Source organism: Thalia democratica, chromosome 8 (assembly GCF_965202585.1).
Source record: "Thalia democratica chromosome 8, ktThaDemo2.hap1.1, whole genome shotgun sequence".
In the NCBI taxonomy this organism is placed as follows: domain Eukaryota; kingdom Metazoa; phylum Chordata; class Thaliacea; order Salpida; family Salpidae; genus Thalia; species Thalia democratica.
Genome location: NC_139172.1, coordinates 5167118 through 5187435, shown reverse-complemented (window position 1 = coordinate 5187435; position 20318 = coordinate 5167118). Strand labels below are relative to the sequence as shown.

Below are 20318 nucleotides of genomic sequence, written 5' to 3'. Positions count from 1 at the left end.
ACTTCTACTTTTTAATGACTAACAACATAACAAACTAATTTTTGCTGAAATACGTCGCTAAAAAAAGTGTAAAAAATATTATAAAGTTTGATGTATAAATTTTTTTTGTTGTTAAATTAGGAAATCCATTAATTTAATGTTTTTATTTTTAGTGCAATTTACGATTTTTGTCCATTTCGTGTACTACTTTTTTAAAGTTAAATTATACGTTTAAGTTACAATACTGCTATAAACATGAACAATTTTTTCATTGAACTTGTCTTCAAGACTTTCTTATTTTTAGGTGTTATTATTTAGGCTGTAAAAAAAAGGTTGATTTTTTGTCAATTCATAAACATTTGAAAACTAAAGAAAAAAAAAGTTCTGTGATTTATTTGTTTTTCTGTTTAATAAACTCAATGTATTTTTAACTTAATAGTAAGTTTTGTTACTTTCAGATTTTTTTTTTCAATTATTTACTTTACCTAAATCCCAGCTAAGTTATCCTTTTTTTTTTTGTTTACTATGTAGTGTTTTTTATAGTTAAAATGTTCGTTTTTATTACTTAGGTTAAACTTATATCAAATGTTAGTACAGTAATTTTTCACTACTTACGCGGCAGAAAAACTAATTCTGTCTTACAACTAAGAATTATTTCAAAAATACTTTATGATCAACTTAAAAAAAAAATTTAAACTATAACTTTACTTAAATAACTAAACAATGTTAAGGATGCTGTTAAAATTTTAAAAAATGCCGTTTTTTCATTGTAGTTATTTGGTAATATATTTTATTTTCGCGATATACGCTTAACACTTGGAAGGGACACAAATTTATAGGTTTGCTTAGGCTACAAGAAGCTAGGTTAAGACACCCGATCAAGGAACCTGTCAATGCACCCTAACTTTGATAAACTTAACCCACTAATCAGTAAGTTTTTTAAATCCAATCCTTACAATTTTGTAAAAATGCACTCAACAACTATCATAATTATAATTTCTTACATATTATAAACTCACTTTTTTTCCATAGCTGCTACCTATTTGAAATTAAAGTAAACCTTTTATATCGAAACCATGGCGGCTTTAGTATTTTAGGTTTTTTGCAGATATGTTTTAAATTAATTAAAAATGATGATTATATAAAAACTATTTATAAAAATAGTTATCATGTAATTCAAATTATTTATAAACTTTGAAATTTGCTATAAAAAACACTTAGTACTATAAAAAACAATACAGTTTTATGAAATAAATTTCTTTTGTCTGTAAATTAACTAATTATGTCTAAATATTTTTTGTATTATTTTAAGCTTTTAATTAAAAACTCAACAACCGTATAAGTCATGAGAATACTTGATTTATTTATAAAACAGTTTGTATCCTTCCTCAAATAAAAACTTCAGGTAATTTTAACAAATTACAAATAAGCTTAAACATATTAACCTACTTCAAAACAAGCAAAAAACTTTAATTTAAAAGTATGTACTTTTAAAATCTTTAACATTTTCTATTTTGTACCTTGCAAAGTTGTGCTTACCTAAAATTTGTAAATTAAAAAGTACAATATCAACTTATTTTACTGACTATTCTAAAAGTTGTTTAAAAGTTTTAAAAATCTAAATAACTTACTCTGATAAGCACAAGAAAATTTAAATACTATTGCAAGTTTGTTGTTGTTTTCTTATAAAAATAAAGTGATTTAGCAAATTACTAGTCATTACTAAAGAGATAAATTTTAAAAACACTTCTAATTTTTTTAAATAAGTTTTATATATGGAATATATATACTCAGATCTGTCCAGGACACAGTTTTGTTGTTTTTAAATCGAATAGATAAATTATCGAATGATTCTTTGAATAAACTCTACAATTTATTGCACGTAAAAAGTGTAAAAAGTTTTTAAGAGGTTTTACTCTCTTTGTAAATAAACTTAATAGAACAAAATTTTAAACAAAATAATAATTTTTTTGTTTTATTAAGTTTATTGAAAATGAGATGAAAGCTATATTTTAGACATTTTTGAGTTTTTGGACAGTAATACGATTTTTAATTTTAGCTTGCTTTTCAGTATTTCGATAAGTGGAAAAAAAGTAAGTGGCTGATCGTATAAAAAAGTTAGAGATTTTTTGTTTTTTTAATTTTTGTTAAAAGGGGGTGTATTAAAAATGAGTTTGGAAAACTCTAGCTAGGTTGTGCCTATTACAGCAAATTGTTATTAATGCAAAACTTAAACATGATTACACTGTTATATTTTTTACTAGGAAAAATTTGATGTAAAAAAAACAAAAATTTATTTTAATTGTAAATTATTATTGTTTTTATATTTAAAATACTTCACTAGGTTTGAAAAAAATTCTTTTTGTTGTAAATACTACATCTAAATAGTTCATAGAGTTACTTATTACATTAACAAAAAATAAACAAATAAAACTAAGTTATCTCAATTATTAAAGTAATGTTTATACACCAGAAATAAAAGTGATTTGTGTAAAAGAAAGAAAATACAATATAAACGGAACAAAAGTTAGAAAATAACAAAAAAAACACTTTGTTAGGTTTTTTTCAAATTAAAGTTTTAAGCAGCGAAACATTGGAAATAAGATAAACAATTAACTAGTTTCAAAATCAAATTTAAGTTTTCTCTTTTGAAGACGGAAAACAATTTTTAAATTGAAAATTTGGCTGTGCATTTCATTAGTTTAATAAAAAACATACTTTCAAGCAGAAATAGCAACTTTAAACATTTATCAGTCTTTCATCGTAAGTTTGTGCTTACAGAAATTCTCAGCTAAAATACAAAAAACTTTACCATGAGGAAAATAATCAATATTTAAAATTTTTTTACATTTTTGTAAATTCATAACCATTTCTAAACATTGAAACTTGCACTTGTTGAAGGTAGGAGGGTTAATTGAGGTCATAACTCGAGGAGCTTCTGTATTTTTTTGATTCCCCTGTCCTCAATATTGCACATGTCGAACTGCATGGAAGAGTGGTTCTCGTTCGTGCCTTGTATCGGGTGCAGCACCCCGCACTTCTTCGCCACGTTCAGTATCTGTTTTGTTTTTTATTATATTATATTCATATGTTTTTAATAGCTTTAATTAAAGTACCTGAGTATTTTAAATTTACAGTTGACTTAATTTGTCAAAAAAAACATGCATAAAAATAATTCTAAAAACATAACAACTAAATACATAAATATAAAACTCACTTTATATTTGCACACAGTTCTAACAAAATTAGTTTACAATTTTTTTTTTATAAAAAAAAATACTTCAAAAAAATAAACTTAGCAACTTAATTAACAAGCTGATATAACAACGTGAATAAGCAAATTGGTGTTTAACAACATTATACTTTATTGTTATATTTAGTTATCTAAATCAGTTATTATATAAGTAGTTTAATAAAATAGTTACTCTAATAAAGAACTATTAGAAAGTTTTAAGCATTATCAACAAAAAAAAATTAAACTGTTTCTTAGTTTACCTAAATTAGAAAAAATATGTTATGTATTTTTAAAGCTTAGTTTTAATTAAAAAAACAAAGTTTATTATCTTAAAGTGAAGTTAAAATTAATATGAATAAATTACTTTTTTAACTTTTTCATGGTCCGTGCAAGTGGAAATTTTCTGTACCAATGAGTTCAATAATGTGTACTTGTCCACGGTCATCATGTGGTAAGTTTTCGCTTCCGTGCCTTTTGATGTTTTCACGTGCATTCTCTTGCATTTCCTATCAAGTTTGGTAAATTCACATAGTTTTTGTATATAGGTATCACAATATAAGTTTGGTTAAGAATTATACTTTTAAAATACTAAATAAATGGTAATAATTGATAAGTAGATATCATATGAATTCTAAAACTTGTTATATATATACTCTTTATATCATATTTTAAAAGCAATTTTTGATTACTGGCTATTTCTTATTTTGTTTAAACGTTTTATGATAAAATATGTGATTGAGCAATCTTTATTTTTTATAATAATTTTCTTTAAAAATATAACAAGAGTTGTAAGAAACGAGGTAATTATTTGTGTTTATATAAGATAAAACTCGATTCTGAGAAACTAATTACGAAAAAAAAATCAGAACATACTTTCTACAGTTAACGCAATGTTTATCGGGGAATGGAAAACTGTTATTTATAAATTCATCATCTGAATCAAAACTTTCATCTGAAGAGGATTGGTATTTTCTGCAATATTAGATGTACTACTTATACTATTGATTTATATTTTGTAAGATATTTACACTTGCAACAAAGTGTGACAAAATATTTTTCTTTTATTGTTTATACTAAAGATTTTTAGAAACATTTCTATCTAATCTGAGTTAAGAACAAAAAACCAGCTAGTAAAGTAAGTACTTATGCGTCGTATAACTAACAGTTAATAAAAACTTGTTGTAAAAATATTTTCTAATTTTTAAATACATTGTTATATGACTTAAAAATTGTAAAAAAAAGTATATTGACCTTATAAAGGCACTATTATAAACAATCTTGATTTCATATTTAGCTTAATTTTAATCAATAAAGTTCATTTTTGCTTTATATAAAGCTTTACTTTTAGCAATTATTCTAGTGTATAAAATAAAACCATATGTTCTTAAAGACTTCTTTAATAGCTGTAAGCTTTTTAATGAAAATATTGTTTATTCTATAAACCTTTTAATACTTTCCTTTCGGTCGAAGGATGAGTTGTTGGAATTGGGCGCAGAATCAACAGACATGTATTCCTGATTTTCACCTTCGAAACTCTGATGCTCATGGGAAACATCTGACAATAAACTTCATTAAGATCAAAACCTAACTAATAATTCAACTATCTACTTATGATAAATTTAGAGTAAGGTTTTTAAATAAAATAACAGAAATACTATATAAACCCGAATAAAATAATCATTAAACAAATTACTAATTATTAAAATGTTAATTACGTTATTGTTAATGAAAAAGCAACAAATAATGAAAAAAAAAAGAAATTTTATCCATATAAAAATCGAAAATTTTTGAATTAATACATTGCAAACAGAACCAATATTTTATAATTATTTATTAATATATAGAACTTCCCAAAAATTTTTTACTTAAATAAAAACTCACTATTTCCACTGCACGAGACTGGACTGCCCGCATTTTCTGACGAGTCTGAAGAATCTGTAACAAAATTAATATTATAAACAAATATTTCAAAACTTTTTAAAACTTTATCACGATTTTTGAAAAGCTGTATAGATAAAAAATAAACACTTTGAAAATATGTATTTTCTGGTTTTTAGTATGGAAATCGAAGTATTCTTAATAAAAAAAAAAATTCTTAATGGTAACAAACAAAACCACATTATTATCAATAGTTTGTTTAACATAAATCTCAATGTTAATAAAAAAACAAAAACTGTAACTCCTTATGTTTGTATATTTTATACTAAATATACCATATATAAAATTTACAAATATAATATTAGTAAACAACTTAAACCATTTTCATCACTTGATGAGCTGGAATTTCTATAGTTATTTATTTGTGTCCTAGGAGAACTTGTTTTTGTTGGAAATTGATTTCTGCAAGTTTACAAATTTTGATAAGCTAATAAAAATTGTATCAAGTTAATTATTATATAACCTTTTAAGAACTTCAGATGAAGTATAAGACACTAATTTTTAATTATTTGAAAAATAAGTTTCCCTAGCTGTAAAAAATTTGTTATTTTACAGCTTCAAAAACCAATTTATTTTTTTAAATAATAATAAAAAACAACCAACTTATTGTGCAAAGGTGAAGAGTTATTTTTAATGTCTGATAATTTTATTTTTATTGAAATACCGCTGGCAGGAGAATTACTGCAAGATTTGTTTGCATCGTTTTTAACAATTTTCAAACTTCTTTGATGTAATTCTGTGTCTAAAATTATATCTCATGTTAAGTCAACGTAATTCAGACATCTAAGAATTATAACTAATTAGAAATTAAGCTAAATGTAAACTAAATACATAACTGCACTTTATAGCTGCTTGAAAAATCTACAAACCTGCAAAATATGAATAAACGTGGAATAAATATAAATTTATACTTGCCTTAATTAAAACTAATACAAAATACACTTTAAAAAGTTAAAATAATGGTTATAATTGAATTTAAATTCACTTTTTAAATTGTTTTCTACTATATTTGAATAGTAATAAATTTTTACTTTTTATTATAAAAAAACAACAACAACAACATTACAGAAGTATATTGAGATCTTTAACAAACTAACTATGGTTATATTTTATAAGCAAGTTTAACTTATTATTCAAAACAAATTTTAATCATTACAAATATAATTTCATAATTTTTACTACCTATGCTGAAAATTATAATAAAAAAAAAGGTTTTATTAGCTGAAATGCTATCGAAAAAAGATGATATTTATTTTGAATACTATCTAAAATGTTCAAGTTTTTTACAACCAAGTTTAACATTAGCATATTAGAATTCGCTGCTTGTAAGCTATAATCAAATACTATTTTATACGTTCCATAATAACTTAACCTTATCAATTTAAAATGGTATTTTATGTTATTTTTGATATACGTTTTCTTTTAATTTTGTAATGAAATTTAATTTTTACCTGAGAAGAAAATTTTTATGAAAAATTGAAAATATCAAATTCAATATTTATTCTTATAATATGACACCAATAATAAATCTATTTTCAAATGATCTTTTATTTTGATGTCCAATTTCAGTAGAAGAATTATTTTATAATAAATAAAGCTTAAAACCTCGTCGAAATTGAAGAAAAGATCTTCAAGAAAAGTTTTTCAACATTAAATTATTTTAATACATAAGTAGTATTATTAAAGTACAAATACTCGATCAAAATAATAATACCTCTGTAGTGATGTCGGTCTGGGAGCTGAGGTTTGCTGACGTCATCGTTCGCTTCCGAATCCGACGAATCGGTCGACGAGGAGTCCGATGACGTAGTAGTCGACGATGACGTGTTGTTTCCGGTCGACTGGTTTTTGTTGACGCGCACCTTCGACGTGAACTTCTTGTCCTTCTTCTGCTCCTGCTGCGTTGCCACCTGGGGCATCGTCTTGCTGGCTATCTTCTTCACTTGCCTCGGACCTTGCGCTTTCACACGGTTCGAGTAGGAGTCGCTGTCGTCGTCGGTGGAAGATGATAGTGACGAATCGGAATACTTCTTCTTCTCCTGCTGCGGTTTCACGATCTTCAGCTTCAAGCTGCCGGAGGTGCCAGACTTGAGTTCATTTGTTGACTTCTTCAGCTGAACGTTCTTGCTCGGTTTCACGCTGTTTAGAATCATAATTGTTTAGATTTGAGTTATCTTACATTATTTCAAAAATTTGAATGCCTAAAAATTTAAAGCAATTATACTAGCAGTATTTAAATTGAATTAATTTTAGAAATTAGAACAGCAGAGTTCTCAATCGCTATCTTATGTTTTTTTTCATTGCAAAATTAACTTTGCTGTGTTTTAAAATTGTAACTAACACTCGCTGTAATTAAACTTTGAGAAGAGTTAAGTAAAGCTAACGAAAAAATTTATTGCTAATAACATTTTTACATATTCTGTTTTTTTATGAACTCAAGAAACATATAGTTTCTTTAGTTCAAAGAATTACAAAATAAAAAACACTTAAAAAAAAACTCAGTTTTTTACTACCTAATATAAAAATATACAGTGCTAAACGGAAAACTTCAGAATTTTTATATTAAGTAAGTTTATTATAATGTAACAAAGCACTTAACATAATAAAATAACTTTCAAATGATTAATTATAGATTTATAATCATACTTTTTTTTAAATGTGTTATAACATCATTCATAAACCAGCTTAAAATTTTTAATATAAACTAATTAAAATTGTCTATTTAAAAAAAAACAAAATTTTGTAAATTAAAAAATTATAAACAGAACTATTTATAAAATTCGGTACAACGAAACATTGATGGATTGATAAGTCTGTTAAGCTAAAAACAAGACATTTTTGACATAAAAAACCTTGACATAAGTATAAAATAACTTTAAAATTTAAAAAGACTTAGTCAAATAAAACTAATACATAACATGTAGATAAATATCACAAGTTTTAAAATACTTTTAAAATAAATACAGTCACGTTAACTTTCATGAAACTTCTAAATTCATATTTTAAAATTTTGATTATCATTTTTTACTTTCATCAAAAAACAATAAGTTTGATACGTCTTTGAATTACGAATAAAACCTGTTTAAATCTTTTGACAACTTATAATTGTTGCTGTCAATCTTTGTATAAAAAAACTAGATCAAAAATAGAGAAACTTATTTTTTATTACTTTAACTAGGTGTTAGTTTCTTAAGTTTTATTTTTTTTAATTACTAATTATTTTATTATTACGCAGGATTAACAACTTTCTTTCTTTGAAAAAATAATCTTGAAGTAAACTACTTTTGTTAACATGTTTAATTAAATAATATTTTTTAAATACATAGAAAACCTAAGCTAGTCTAAATAAAGCAACAACTTTTGTAAAACCCCTTGTTAGACTGAGTGTAAACAGTAACAGAGTTACTAAATAAAGCAATAAATACACTAAAATGCTATTTCGACTGAATGTAAACCATAGTAGAGCTACATATAAGGAAAATAAAACGAACGTTTTCTGTATTTTAGTTGACTTGCTGCTTGCTTTATTCACACTTGATCTGGAAGCAGTCGAAGCAACAGAACTCGATCGAGACGTGTTGTGAGTTTTCGAAGAATGCTTCGTTTTAATTGGTTCTTCTTTCTTCACGAGTCTGAAAACAATTGCAATGAATTTTAATTAAAATTTATTTATATTAAAACTTACGAGTTTACCTTAGTTCTGAGCAATTTTAAACTTACTTTTTTGCTTTTTTGATTTTCTCATTCAAGTCGTCATGTTTCAAGCTCTTCTCTTTTTTATAAAACGGGTGTTCCTTTTTAATTTCCCGCTTCACATCGTGGTTCTTTATGGTACTGTCTTTTTTGATGCTCGTTGACTTAACTTCTTGCTTTTGCTTGGTCTTTTTAGGTATAGATGCATCCATGCCTCCAAATAGATCAACAGTTTTCAACGTTTTTACCTTTAAAAAATAATCATATTTACTTCTTATGACAATTCTTTACATGGAGTTATCCAAAATACTTAAACTAATTTCTATTTGTAATTAACATATATATTTATATTCATAAAGTACATTGTGAAAAGAATCACTAGTTTTTATTTGTTCTTTAAACCCTTAGTTTAAATTAACTTACTTAATTTTAGCATATATTCAATTAAATTAATATTTTATTTATCTATAACATTCAAAAACAGTCTTTCAATAAGTGTGCAGCGTATAATGTATTTTAATGAGTGTGCACAGTAAGTTTTAATATTCACTTTTCTTAAGGGCATAGGGGGGTCCACCTTGATTTTTACAAGTTGATCTTATTTTATAGAGTTTTATCTGAGCTATAAGACATTTTTAAACGCTTCAAAATAATCAAAATATTTTTTGTGATATGAGCAGTCAAAGTCGGTGACCTCAATAGGTTGTTGATGGAAGGCGCAAACTAAAAACGCAAAAAAAGGCCATTTCACTAAAAATCTCTCTCCTCCTTAATTTTTTAAGCAATTTTCTTCAAATTTTCACAGAAAGTGTCTTATTAAATTTTTAAAAGATTGAATGTAGAAATTTTTTAATTTTGAAAAATAAAATTTTTATTGAAAAAAAACCACTTATTTTTTTGTTTTTTTTTTATCTAAAATTTTTATTTTTTATATTTTTAAAATTCTAACATTCAAAGTCTTTTAAACTATAAAAGGAACGTTTCCTGTAAATTTGAGGTCTCTGTCTCAAAAAATGAAGGATAAATAGGTTTTTAGTGATTTTTTAATTTTTGAGAAAAATGACCCCAAAAAACTTGCGGTCCATACGTTTGTATCGGAAACTTTATATAAAAAGCACAAAATCACAAAAGTTAAATAATGTTTTAATTTTATAAAACCTGGCTTGTAGTTTCTTCGTTAAGCTTTCATATAAGATTCAATGTTATTTTTAGTAAAAAAATGTTGGAACCCCCTATGCCCTTAACCTATATTTACAAATTTTGAGTGTGAATTTAAGACTAAAAACCAAGTTGGTCTTGATTTCTAAGTTTAAGTTCTAGATTTTGTTTACTTCTTGATTTTTAATGAAACACTACGAATTTCAAAAATTAAAATGTATTCAAAAAAGTATTCAGATTATAGCTTTATAGGTATACGTTTAATAATCAATTAAACTTGCAAAAACATTAACTTTATTGATCAATACCAACCCCAGGTTTAGTAAGATCATTAAGTTTTTATGGACAAGTAGTTTTGCAAAAAGAAAACAATTTTTGTTGCCTTCAAACGCTTAAGATTAATTTTCAAAAGTTATCATTAAGTAATAAACCAAAACCTTTTTAGTTTGTTGAATCGGTTTTTTGTTTTGACTAAAGCTTTTATCGCTAGAACTGATGGTGGAATTTGAAGTAGACTTTGGATGCTTTTCTCTTTGCTTCAAACTTGGCTTGTCTTTAATTGAATTCTTCTGAAAGATTATTTTGCAACAAATTATTAAACAAATACAACAATTTCGTACTGCTAACCATTAAGCTTAACTATTAAGCAAAAAAAGTCTTAAATAGTGTAAATAAGTACTTACTTTTTCTTTTTTGGAAGATAAACTTCTCTCAGATGATTTTTCATGTTCGTAGACTTTTTCTTTCTTTTTTAGTACTAGTGGTTTTAAGCTTTTTTGTTCCAAATTAGAATGTTTTGATTCTGAAAAAGTTATTAATTCTTCGTGTAAAAATATTAATCTATAAATAATTACTTGAACAAGAAGAAACTCTATTTTTAATAAATATATTTCTAGCCTCTAATTGTACGAGTTTGAATTATATACATTAGATATGTTTCTTTTGTACTAGTAATTTTGAAATATTGTAAATATTGAAATAAAATCAGTTAACTAATCGTACAACTTTATAAATTATAATTACTAGATTTTTCTAACTTATATACAAAAACATTGTGTCAATAATTAAAATAAAATATTTTGATACAAAATATTCAAACAAACTACTTTTGATTTCTTTCATCTGTTTCTCTAAATGCATAATTTTCTATAAAAAATATTCTTAATAAAAAAAAATTAAAAAAAAAGTTTATCAAACCTAGTTTTACTAAGTAATAATTATTTTTGAAGCTAAGATGTATATATTTTTTTAATTTTCAATATTAGTGTTATTATTACATTATAGGTTTGATTGTTAGAAAACAATTAAATATTTATACTTTATGAAAGAACAAATTTTATTTATATATTAATTATCTATTTCACAAGCTCTTTGAGCGAAACTTAGTTTGCTGAATAAATTTGTGACATAATAAAAACATTTAAAATATAACAAAATTACTATTTTATTTAAATTTTTATAATATTCAAAACAAACCTTTTTCCGCCTGACATCGTCGTCACTAGAAATTTCCTTCCGCACTTTTTTAGCTCCATTTTTTAATCGAGCTAAATAGAAATAATTTAAACTTACTCTTTTAAAAATTATTAGTAGTAAAATCATATGTATTTTTTTAAAAACTTTAAGACTTCACCAAAAAGTGTGTAAGGAGAAATCACCTCCGGCTTTGTTGAGGTATTTTTTGAAAGACGAGTTGGGGTGCTCGTTGAAAGTTACCAGCTCGTTCCGTTCGTTGTTGCTGTGCGAGTCGACGTGCAGAAACAAGTTGTACATAAACTCAGATTGGATCTGTACGTTTTAATTATTTTTAAAATATAGTCTTAGATAAAATATTTTTCTTTCAACAATCATTTTTATATAGCTTAAGCCTAAAACAGTAACTGTAATCATTAAATATTTTTGATACATTAGAAAACTTAAATCAGAAAAAAAATAAAGATATGAAAAACATTAGGACAGTATTAATGAGTTTTTAAGACAAACTATACATTAATCTTTCTACAAGTTAGAAAAAAAATGTAATAATACACAACAAAGTTAACATGGTAAGTTATGACATATTAGAGCAATCAGGTTTATTTTCAAAGAAGTTATTTAATTTTCACAAATAACTCTTCAAACCTTGTTTCTCCAAAATATGATAATTTTCACGTCGAAACCGGCGAATCCGGTCTGTTTGATTTCGTAAGGCGGTTTGAACCTCTCGATCACGTTCGGATCGTAAGAATCGTGGATGACAAACACCACCTGTAAAATTTAAAATTTAATAATAATAGTTTTAAACATATATAGTTTCACAAACGGTCTGAACAAAACAATTTATATACTTAGGAGCATAAAATTTATTGAGGAGTTTAAAACAACTTTAAATAGGTCATTTTTATTCAAATTTTTATCAAAATTATTACTAAAACAAAACTTATCAAGAGTATTAATTTCTTAAATTTTATTTATCTCTAATTGTAATAGATTTGACCTGTATCAAAAAAGTTTATAACCAAAACAAAAAAGTGTGACGAGACATCTTTTATCTGTTATGCTTTAAAACTTTACATATAAAGTACAATAGTGGTTCTCTAAATGTACAGTGAAATTTCAAAACTTAAAAAAATTTTTTTTTTAAATGTAGATACTTTTTTGTTGTAATTAACCTGTTATTTTCTAGTTTTTAACAACCTTTATATATAAATGCTGATTAATATAATTAACCCTTCTAAATCTTGTTTTTAAATGAAAATATATAAATGAATGTGCACATAATTATTGGAAGAGGACACACATTTTTAAAGATTTTCTGAAATTTCTGTACTACGTGATTTTTATTTACTGAATTTTTATCAATAAAAAAAAACCTTAACATGCATGTTTGTATAACTAAAACTGCATAACAAAACAAACACCTATTAATTAATTCAAAAAAAAGTCTAGTTCCACATATATCTCAAGTAAACTGTATAATACATTCACAGCATAGCTATGTCTTTTTAAAACAAACTTTTTTAATGTTTCATTCAAATACGAAACATCAAAAGTCAACCTTATCAATGATGAGTTCCAACTTGACGTTTTTCATCATGGTCGAGTTTCTCACGTACACCTTCCACTTGTGCGTGTGAGTTCCGGAATTTTTTTGTATCGGGGTGATCGCTTCGGACTTGTGGCCGAGCATGACCATGGTCTCGTACACCAGGTTGTTCTGTTTTGAATTTATTATAAAATAGTACTATTTTCATCTATATAAAAACAAGTTGTACAGTAGTCTTCCTTTATTGTACCAACATATGTTTCTGTGTGTTAACGAATCAACACACTTCAACTGGGTTGTTAATGGGAAAGATAACTCATTGAAATAAATAAATGAAAGATAAATGAGTTATCTTTCCCATTAACAACCCAGTTGAAGTGTGTTGATTCGTTAACACACAGAAACATATGTTGGTAGAATAAAGGAAGATTACTGTATAATTTGTTTTTACTTATATTCCAGTGAAGCTACTTCACTAGGATCTTTTATTAGCAAACTATTAAACCTATATTTTTGAACGGTTATTTTTATCATATACATATTTCATCAATAATGCAAGCTGCAAAACAACTATTGAAAAAGTCGAGATGAGTCAGTATTGCACGGAGAGTAAATGTATGGGAACGGGTCAAAATTACATGAAGACAAATTTGCACAAAGGGTCAATTTTGCACTGAGACAAATTTGCACAAGGTGACAAAACTGCACAACGACAATTTTGCATGGAGGGTCAATTGCGCACATGTGACAATTTTGCACGGAGAGTCATTTTTGCACAAGAGTAAAAAAAACAGAAAGAAAGATATTAAAAAATACAGAAAAAAAAACTAAAAATTGAATAATAAAATATATGAAATAAAAAGAAGGTACCGACCGAGGGTATGGGGTAACAGTGATAGTAAAAGTAAAATAAAAAACAAACAATAATTATTATAAAAATAAAACAATATTTAGAAAATAAAAATAAAAACAAGTTACCGACTGAGGTTAAGACTTAGTGGTAACAGTTATAGTAAAAACAAAATGGAAAACAAAAACTGTTAAAGAAATAAATAAAAAACAAGTATTATTTAAAAAAATTTCAACTTGTTCAAAAATGTCTTTGGGCAAAATTGACCATCAGTGCAAAAGTATTATTGTGCAATTTTGTGCCCTCGTGCAATTTTTTCCCCTTATGTAATTTTGTACACTCATGCAAATTTGACACCTACTCTAAATATATATATATTTTGATTTTGAATTTAACTGGCTGATGATCAAAGCTTTATGAAAAATTAAAGCTTTGTGAAACATATGTTCCAGAATTTTTAAAATCGCCATTTGAATAAATTATTTAAAAGCCCTTTAAGTGGGCTCAGTTGAAAGTGTTTACGTTTAAACATTAACCTTATTATATATATTTATATATATATATATATATATACAAATTACTAACCAATGATAAGGGTTAGGGGTAAAAGGTATAGTAAAAATAAAGAAAATATATAGGTAAGAAAAAAGAGTTATTGACAAAGGATAAGGATTAGGGGTAACAGTTATCATAATCAATAAAAAGTTTTAGTCCGTGTTAAACTAATGCTGTGCAAAAATGACCCCTTGTGCAAAAGTAACATCTTGCAAAAAGATTTTTGCGCAAAATTTTTTATGCATTTCTGACACCTAGTCCAAAAAAGTATACTCGCTTGTATTTATGGTATTAGTTCTCAAAACAGCAATAAATGGTTAACAAATATGATGTTAATCAAAATGATCTTTGAGTTATTTCAAAATTGTACATTAGGTCAAGAACTCAATAGGTCAAGAACAAGTCAACAACTTGTTTTTTAAAGCTATATATTTGGCTCTAACTTAAATATATTTTAAACTATAAAGTACTCAGGGTTGCCACTCTTTGAGCCAAAAAATCTTCCCTGAGTGACCAAAAATTTCCCTGAGTAACCTTAAATTTCCCTGAGTTTCCCTGAGTATTTTTCAAATCTTAAAAAAAAAATTTCTCTTCTAACACAAATTATTAATACCTCATTCTCATTTTTCTTCTTTAATAATAAAAGGAAGGTTGTATGTGTATGCTTCTGCATTAAATTTATGAAAAAAACTGTTTTCAAAAACTCAATCTTAAAAGGTTTAAACCAATTAAAAATTAAAAACTAAATTTTTGCACAACTTTGTGTAAACTTGTTAGTTAAGGGCATAGGGAGGGTAAACAACTTTTTTTGGTTTTTGATCTTGTTTTATATAGTTTTTACTAAGCTACAAGATGGTTTTTTCAGATTTAAAATATTCAAAATAATTTTTGAGATATAGCCGGTCAAAGTCGGAGGCAACAATAGGTTCCTTTTGGGAGGCGCAAACTAAAACGGCAAATAACTAGAAAATACTAAAAATCTATCTTCTCCTAGGTTTTTTGAGATAACTACCTCAAATTTTTAGGATATGTTCCTTAATATATTAAGAAATTTCTGTCAGAACAGAATTTTCTAAATATATTAAGGAACATTTCCTGAAAATTTAAGGTAGTTATCTCAAAAAACGTAGGAGTAGATAGATTTTTAGTGAAATAGTCTAATTTTGCCGTTTTAGTTTGTGCCTCCCATAAGGAACCTATTATTGGCTCCGACTTTGACCGGCTATATCTCAAAAACTATTTCGAAATTTTTAAATCTGTAAAAAGCATTTTTTAGCTTAGCAAAAACTATATAAAATAAGATCAAAAACCAAAATAGGGTGTTTACCCCCCCTATGCCCTTAACTTTCTACATAAAAGAATAAAGTTTAATTTGTTTGACATTTTAATTGACAAAATTTAATTATACTATAATAACAATTTCACATGAAGAACTCACTTAAATTCATACATAATAACTTCATTATGACTTGTATGTCTTTCCTAGCAACTGTTCTGAATGCAGTAAATAAAACTTAAAAGCTTAACATTATTGTAAAAAAGTTAACAACAACTTTCATTTCTCTAAACTGTTTGATTGATTTTACTTAAGTAAATATAAATTTAAAACTTAAAAAACTACAATGTTAATACTAAGAATATTGAAGAACTAGCCGCAAGGCTAAAAAAATTCTAAATAACCACTTAAATAATAAAAATTACTACTTTTGAACAAAATATTGAAACTGGATTAACTAAACCTCATTCTAGATCTAGAAAAAAATTTCCCTGAGATTTTCAAAAACTTCCCTGAAATTTAGAGAAAAAATCAAAACTTCCCTGAGTTTCCCTGAGTTAAAAGAAAAATGCTAAAATTCCCTGATTTTCCCTGAGATTTTCTACAGTTTGAAAATTCCCTGAGATTCCCTGAGTTTCCTGAGTGTGTGGCAACCCTGAGTACTTCTTTTTAGCTTGTGCTCTTTTTTTAAATGTAAATATACTTAAGAACACCATTTTTAGTAAACTCTACTAAGCCAACCAACACTGATAATTTATTTAAAGGTAAAATTTAAACCTAATCAAATGAAAGTAAAAAATCAGTATATATTAAAGTGCCTATAACATGATTTAAAAGAACAAATATATATACTTAAATTAGCTTGGCATGTAATATTTCAATAAATAAAACTCAAATAAGAATAGTGCTCGTAGAGTTAGATTTAAAAGACCAACAAATAATTACTTAGACATGATTTTATTTAAGAAAGAGCTTTCTAAACATTATAAAAAGACTCTTGCCTTGAAATATAATTTAAGTAACTGTCAAAGTTGAACAAAAAAATTTCAAAAAAAAATGAAACAACAATTTTACTTTTTACTTTATGTTAGTAGTTCAGTGATAATAACCAACATGAATTTTTTTTTTCAAAATAACACTAATGTTTAATTTAAAAACGTATAACAGCTTTATATACAAGACTAATTATTCAAGAATTATATAACTTATAAACTGTAGAAGAAACAGCTTATTTTAAAAAAATCATTGTAATTTTTTGAAAAATAGACTAACCTTGTCAATACTCATCTTATATCTTTTTCATACCACAAAGACTAAGTTTAAATAAAAAATCTGTAAAATGGTTAAACAGTATTTAGAGTTTGAATTTACTTTTTTAACAGTTTTAATTTCAAAAAATATACATTTTAAAGTATGATTAACTAGATTAACAAATAGACTAAGACACATATAAAATGAAAAACATAGTACTATAAAAAATAACATTTACAAAACTAAAAATAAGTTTATAAAAATTTTTATACTAACACATTTCTTTAATTATAAAATAACAATGATAAAATTAAATTGTCTTATGTATTGTTGTAATCTTTCACTACTTTATCTACTCGTTACATTTTTTCTACAACATTAAGTTGTTTATGGACATACTAAAAGATTATCTTAAATAGGCAAAATTGTTTTAAATTAAAAATAAAAATAAAACATAAAAAAAAGTTTTTAACAGATAAAAAAACTGTAAAAATAAGTATAATAAATAGAGAACTTCACCACACGTTCAACAATTACAACATCCGAGACAACAACACCAATTTCTCATCAGACAGGTATAGTTGCGGGATAATGTTTTTGAGATTTGACCAAGCAGGCTAAAGTAAAAAGTACAGAAGCAACAGTTTGCAGGTTAAGTTTATTTTTCTAATGTCTCAGATGTTGTTGTTGGTTATGAAGCTTTAAATTAAATATTGATGGCGCAATACATCTCAACTTTGTTGATGTTGGCAAAAATAAATATTTATTTAAATATTAGTCTTCTTGTAAACTGATTATTTAAAAAGTTAACACTTAAGCTCTATATTAAAAAATAAAAACTATAACTCTTTTTTTATCATATCAAATATATACTTAGGACTAGGGAACTCAGCAGTTTTAACATCATTAATCCCTTCACTTTCAAGTTTCACAGTAGTAGAAGGCCCAATTGAAACAACAGAAGAAAACTTGGAACTCAATTTCCACATTTTTCTCCAAATGTCAAGACAGAAGTCAACACCAGAAGGACTAAAAAACACAAGGAAGTCTGGAACACCATGGTTGTGCACATAGTGATTTATTTTTGATTCAGCGCTGGGGTCACACACTGTTTCATAAGCAATCACGTCTTTTAATCCTAACTTGGCCTCTAGTATGATGTTAGACAACTCAGGCCTTTTGAGGGCGCCAGAAATAAACAAAAGTTCTTTACTGGAGTCAAAATGATCCTTATCACCAACAATGATACGTGCGAGTGCCGCACCTGTCCCGCTCTTTTCTCCTTTGCAGTTGAAACCGAGCTTTTCTGCTTCGCGCTTTGTAGCCTCACCAACAGTGTAGCACATCACGTCAGACCAGCAAGGCAGCGCCGTTTTGAAAGCTTTTTTCACAGCCTGCACTCCTCGCCTGCTTGTGAAAATAACTCCGTTGTACTTGGATACATCTTGCAGGCTGTTTTGTAGTTGTTCTTGGTTGGTGTAATTGAAACACAGCACGGGTATGCATTCAACAGCCATCAGCTGAGAGAGGCTTGTGACATAAGGGTCATCTTTATCGGGTGAATCTTTTAGCAAAACTATTCTTTTATCAGACATTAATACAAAAAATTACTCAAAGTAGCTGATAAAAAGATTTTTTTCTATCTTGTAAACTATATATTTGTAAATGCTATTTCTGATGTTTAATATTAAACAGTGTATAAAAAATACTACATTAGAAACAAGTTTGTATAAGACTAAAAACAAAATACTTATAAACTAAAATTATTAATAGCTTATTTCCAATTATTTAACAAAAATTTATAATACTTTGGTTTGCCAAAAACTGAAAAAAAAAACTATTAATCAATCTTAAATAAACAAAAATAACTTAAAAATATCAAAAATACATTATATATTTGAAAACACTCTATTTAAAAAAGAGGTTTTAATATATAAATAGTAAGCTTGAGATTCTAAAATGTATCAAAACTAATTTAAAATAAACTTCTAACAAAAAAGATCAAACAAACCTGAATCAGCCTGAGTTCCTAAAAAAGTTCAAACTAATCTGAATTATTCTGAGGCATTTGAGTGTGTGGCAACCTTTATAAAGTTTTATTGAGATTTTACCACTTTGCAATTGCTTATAACTCTCATTAAAGATTAATAAGGGTATAAAGGGTTCAACTTGCATGTTACAAGTTGATTTATTTTGTAGAGTTTTATCTGAGCTAAAAAATAGTTTTATCCGCTTAACAGTTTTTATAGTAACTTTTAAGGTATAAACAACATAAGTTGCGAATTTAATAGGTTCCTTTTGGAAAGTATAAACCAAAATTTCATTAATAATTTACTACAACATTTTAAACTTTTTATGGTAAGTCTATTACTGAAATTAAAATCTTTTTCAAGTAAAATTCCTTAATTCTTAAAAACAAAGCTTTTTTATAGAAAAATATATTTTTTTTCTCATCTAATAATTTTTTTCCGATAGTCTATAAAACTATATTAGTAATGTTTCTTAAAATTTTGAATCCTCTACCTTAAAAATAAAGAAGAATATATATTTTTAAAAGATGTTAAAATTTCTGAAACAAATAGCAATAAAAAAATTTTTGTTAATAAATTTCTATTGAAAACTTTTAACCACAACTACTATGAACTAAAAGTTATATACATTTTATATTCTTTATAAATAGCTTCAGTTCGTATTTTTAAATAAGAACAATGTTAATTTTGGTAAAAAAAAATCCCTTATCTTCCTATGGCCTTAAATTCAAAACAAATAATATGTTTAAAATAAAATTGGCTATAAAATAAAACACCAGAGAAAATAACACAGAGAAAATTTCAGAATCTAGTTAATAGAATAATTTGGTGTATGAAAAATCATTAACAATTATTCTTTTAAACTTTGAGCCAAACTTAACAAAACTAGAATGGTTTTTGTTTAATTGAATTAAAAAAAAGGTAGTATTATACTGAGTACTAACTTTATTAAGATTTGAAAGTTGTAAATGTAGTTGTTTATAAAGTGACATGTTTTCCACATAATTAAAAAAACTGAGTTAAGAAATAATTTCCAGTCAGTCAATTCAAGCTCAATTAAGATTACCACTAAAGTTCAGAAAAAATTTAAGATAATTCATGTAAAAATTATAAAAAAATTAAGGAAAAATATCAAAAAAGAAAAAACAATTGTATTATTAAGCTACTGTTCATTCTCTTCTTTAACTTACTCTAATATAAAATTATAAGTTGACATTTATAGAATTAAAAAATATTACTTAACTTCTGAGATATTGTTATTTTTGTAAAAAGTTTCTAATATAAACGTATGAAGAGCAAATTTTTTTAGGTCAATTTTCTAAGAAACT

The 20318-nt window shown here is 25.6% G+C and overlaps 2 protein-coding genes across 2 annotated transcripts; both read right to left on the bottom strand.

Moving 5' to 3' along the window:
• Nucleotides 1-2468: 2468 nt before the first annotated feature.
• Nucleotides 2469-17043, bottom strand: LOC145842267 (uncharacterized). Its single transcript, XM_082949688.1, has 18 exons — nucleotides 16982-17043; nucleotides 13041-13199; nucleotides 12125-12250; nucleotides 11662-11791; nucleotides 11480-11550; nucleotides 11110-11149; nucleotides 10687-10805; nucleotides 10441-10572; nucleotides 8873-9093; nucleotides 8644-8784; nucleotides 6867-7291; nucleotides 5756-5894; nucleotides 5472-5554; nucleotides 5096-5149; nucleotides 4658-4769; nucleotides 4088-4186; nucleotides 3579-3720; nucleotides 2469-3037 (listed from the first exon to the last, which is right to left on the bottom strand). Exons 1-18 carry the CDS (start codon nucleotides 16994-16996, stop codon nucleotides 2900-2902), a joined length of 2346 nt encoding a protein of 781 aa, XP_082805814.1. The 5' UTR covers nucleotides 16997-17043; the 3' UTR covers nucleotides 2469-2899.
• Nucleotides 17044-17285: 242 nt separating this feature from the next.
• LOC145842461 (uroporphyrinogen-III synthase-like) lies at nucleotides 17286-18575 on the bottom strand. Its single transcript, XM_082949913.1, has one exon. The coding sequence runs from the start codon at nucleotides 18553-18555 to the stop codon at nucleotides 17800-17802; it is 756 nt and encodes a 251-aa protein (XP_082806039.1). The 5' UTR covers nucleotides 18556-18575; the 3' UTR covers nucleotides 17286-17799.
• Between the last annotated feature and the right edge of the window lie 1743 nt (nucleotides 18576-20318).